We start from the raw sequence: 2,940 nt of genomic DNA, 5'->3' as shown, positions 1-2,940 counted from the left end.
AGTCTCACTGCAGACTGAAGCTTACTATTCTTCACTTAGTTTTTTTAGGTCTCAGGCTGAGCTCAGGGGACCCAGGACAAGGCTGGGTGGAGCTGTGGGTGGTCATCCACAGGGCTGTGCACATGGGGACTGTCAGCCACCGGAGTCCACTCTGCTCCTCTTTATGGCTAACCGGGGTCCATTTCTGTCACTTTATGGAACTGTGACCTCAAGTACCTCATGGAACTGCCTGGTCTAGAAGAGAGATAAAGAGAGACAGATAGACAGAGACAGAGACAGAGAAAGAGACAGAGACAGAGATATAAAGTGAGCCCTGGCAGGCTCTGGCAGTTGACGATGTGGGTAAGCCTCGGGCCAGGCATGAAGGTGCAGCTGGGCTGGCAGGGGAGGTTTTTGTCTGACTTCTTCACTGAATGCATCACTGTGTATTAGGATAACCACCACCACTGCTATAAAATCCTTGACAGTAATAATCGGCTTCATCCTCAGGCTGGACGTTGCTGATGGACAGGACTCTATTGGCCCCAGAGCCAGAGCCAGAGAAGCGCTCAGGGAGCCCATCGGCCTTTCCTACACTTCCACTGCTGCTGACACACAGGAGATATCGAGGGGCTTTTCCTGGGCTCTGCTGGTGCCAACCAACAGTATAACCACTGCTAGCACTGCTCAGGATGCAGGAGAGTCTGGCTGTGCTCCCCGGGGACGCAGAGACAGAGGGAGGCTGAGTCACCATAGGCTGGGAGAGGGAGCCTGCAAACAGAGAAACTCATTAATGACCCTGAAAAAGTAGAAAGCTAGAAGGTACTTTGAGATCCTCCTGAGAGGCAAGAACAGGGATGGAGGAGGCGGCAAGGGGAGCTCTGGGAGCAGTGCTGACCTGAGCAGAAGGTGAGCAGGAGGAGGTGAACAAGAGGCCAAGCCATTGTGAGAGGACCCCAAGAGCTCACAGCTGAGCCTGGCCACTCTCAGCTCCCTCTTATCCTCTGCTGGTTACCATGTGATGGTGGCTGCAGGGCACGTGGGGATTGATGCAAATCTGGGCCTGGTCCAGCCTCCTCTAGACCACACCTGCATCCTCTTTTGGGGTCCCAGGTCCCAGGGGGGCAGCCCTTCAAGCAGGGGGGCCTCCTTGCGGTAACTTGGCCCAGCACAGCTGAGACATCACCCAGCAGTGATAAGAGGGCTCAGAGCATCCACAGGCACAGCCAGCTGGGCTCATCCATTGACACCTCCAGGGCCCCCAGACCCTCACTGCTTGCCCAGGACCAGCACCACAGCGTCCCCTGCTGGCTACAGGACCTACATCCATCTCACAAGGAGGCAGACTTCAGGACCTCCCAGGCAGAGGAAGGTCCCTGCTGCCTCTTCTGTTCATCCCACCCAAAGGTGGAGCCTCCCTTGAGCCACAACCTGAAACACCCAGAGCTGCACCTGCACTCAGCCCCTTTCATGGCCTGGGCTCCTGCACTGACTGTACTCTGCTAAGAGGCACTGATCCAGGCCTGGGTTACAGGGCTAAAGATTGTGACCTCTCCTTGGGCAAAGGTTCTTCTTCCCCGAGACATAGAGCCTTCCCAGAGTCCAGTCCCTGTCGGTCCTCCATCCCAGCCTGGTGGCGTTCCTGGGCCTATAGGAAACTCTGTTCTTTGGGCAAGGCCAGTCCATCCTGTCTCCCATCTTCATGGAGCTCCCCAGGCCCAGCTATGCTGAGCTTCCAGGCCTTCTTGACTCCCTCCCCAAACACCCTCTCAGAGGTCACAGGGTGTCTGATGTTCAGCCAATCAATGAACCTTTGAAGCATCGATTAGATCCTCTGCTATGTCCCAGGCTGCACTGAGCATGACCTTAGAAACAACAGGACGACAATCCAGAACTCCCTGCCTCCCTGGGGCCATCCTGGAGGGGCCACCATCTCTGGGTACCTCAGCATCACAAGGGCTTCCTCTGCTTCCCTGGCAGATGCTTGGGCAGCCCCTCACTGGGCATTCATTAGGGGGCTTTGGGCAGGCTCTCAGCTGAGTCTGGGGCCATCAGTCTCAGGTTTCTTGGCCTTCTTCCCTCCCATTTTGGGTCTCCTTCTTCCTACAGACTCTAAATATGTCTTATAAGTTGACAATTGCCTAGATCCAAAGCCCCTCCTACAGGATAAATGCAGGTGGGGAGGGAGAACATGCTCATTGGGCTCTAGTGAAGCCATCCCTCATCCCAACCTCCCTTTCCTTGGACCAGAGGGAGGGAAATGGTTCCTTCCTGCTCCCAGATGGAGCCTGGGCCCATGTTCTGTCACTTATTCCCTCCCCCTGACAGATGGGGAAGAAGAGGACCTTTGTGACTTGCTGAGGAGCCAGAGGTGGGGAGCCAATACCCAACCATCCTCAGCCAAAGAGAATCTGAGGATTTTGTCCTTCCTTCCTGGATGTGGGTGAGGAGGGAGGTCCTGGGAGTCCCAGGATGGAGGGAGGGCACAGGCTTCCCCGTGTGAGGCCAGGAAATGGCCTGGGAAGGAGCAGATCTGCTCTGTGCTTTGTGGTTGTTACATCTTGTGTTACATGAAGGCCATCAGGGAGAGTCACTGCTGATGAGGTTCAACAGGTGGGAATGATGAGCTCCTGAGGGACAGAGCAGCAGAGGCCAGGCAAGATTGAAAGCCAGACTAGCAGCAAAAGGGAGCCCAGAGAGCCAGGCCAGGGATCCTTGGGGAGGGGACTGAGGCTGGGCTAGACCTGATTTGGAAGGAAACTAAGGGGGATGCACCGAGTCTCCCAAACGGTCCTGGTTGAAGGACATTCTCTCCAATACACTGGATTGTAGAGGGGAAAATATTGAAACTTCTTCTTTTTTTATATTATCTCAATAAGTATCATTTTATAGAAACCGATTTTGTTCTTTGGCTCATTAGAATTGTTTCAGAGGGGAGACAGCTGAATGGGAGCCCGAGTC

The 2,940-nt window shown here is 54.7% G+C and overlaps 1 gene segment (V, D, J or C); it reads right to left on the bottom strand.

The window, feature by feature from the left end:
* Positions 1 to 418: 418 nt before the first annotated feature.
* Positions 419 to 923, bottom strand: LOC123256300. The segment is given in 2 exon segments: positions 419 to 750; positions 878 to 923. Coding segments are annotated over 2 exon segments (378 nt in total).
* Between the last annotated feature and the right edge of the window lie 2,017 nt (positions 924 to 2,940).

The sequence above is a fragment of the Gracilinanus agilis genome, unplaced genomic scaffold (assembly GCF_016433145.1).
Source record: "Gracilinanus agilis isolate LMUSP501 unplaced genomic scaffold, AgileGrace unplaced_scaffold57729, whole genome shotgun sequence".
In the NCBI taxonomy this organism is placed as follows: domain Eukaryota; kingdom Metazoa; phylum Chordata; class Mammalia; order Didelphimorphia; family Didelphidae; genus Gracilinanus; species Gracilinanus agilis.
This window is presented reverse-complemented; position numbering and strand designations above follow the sequence as displayed.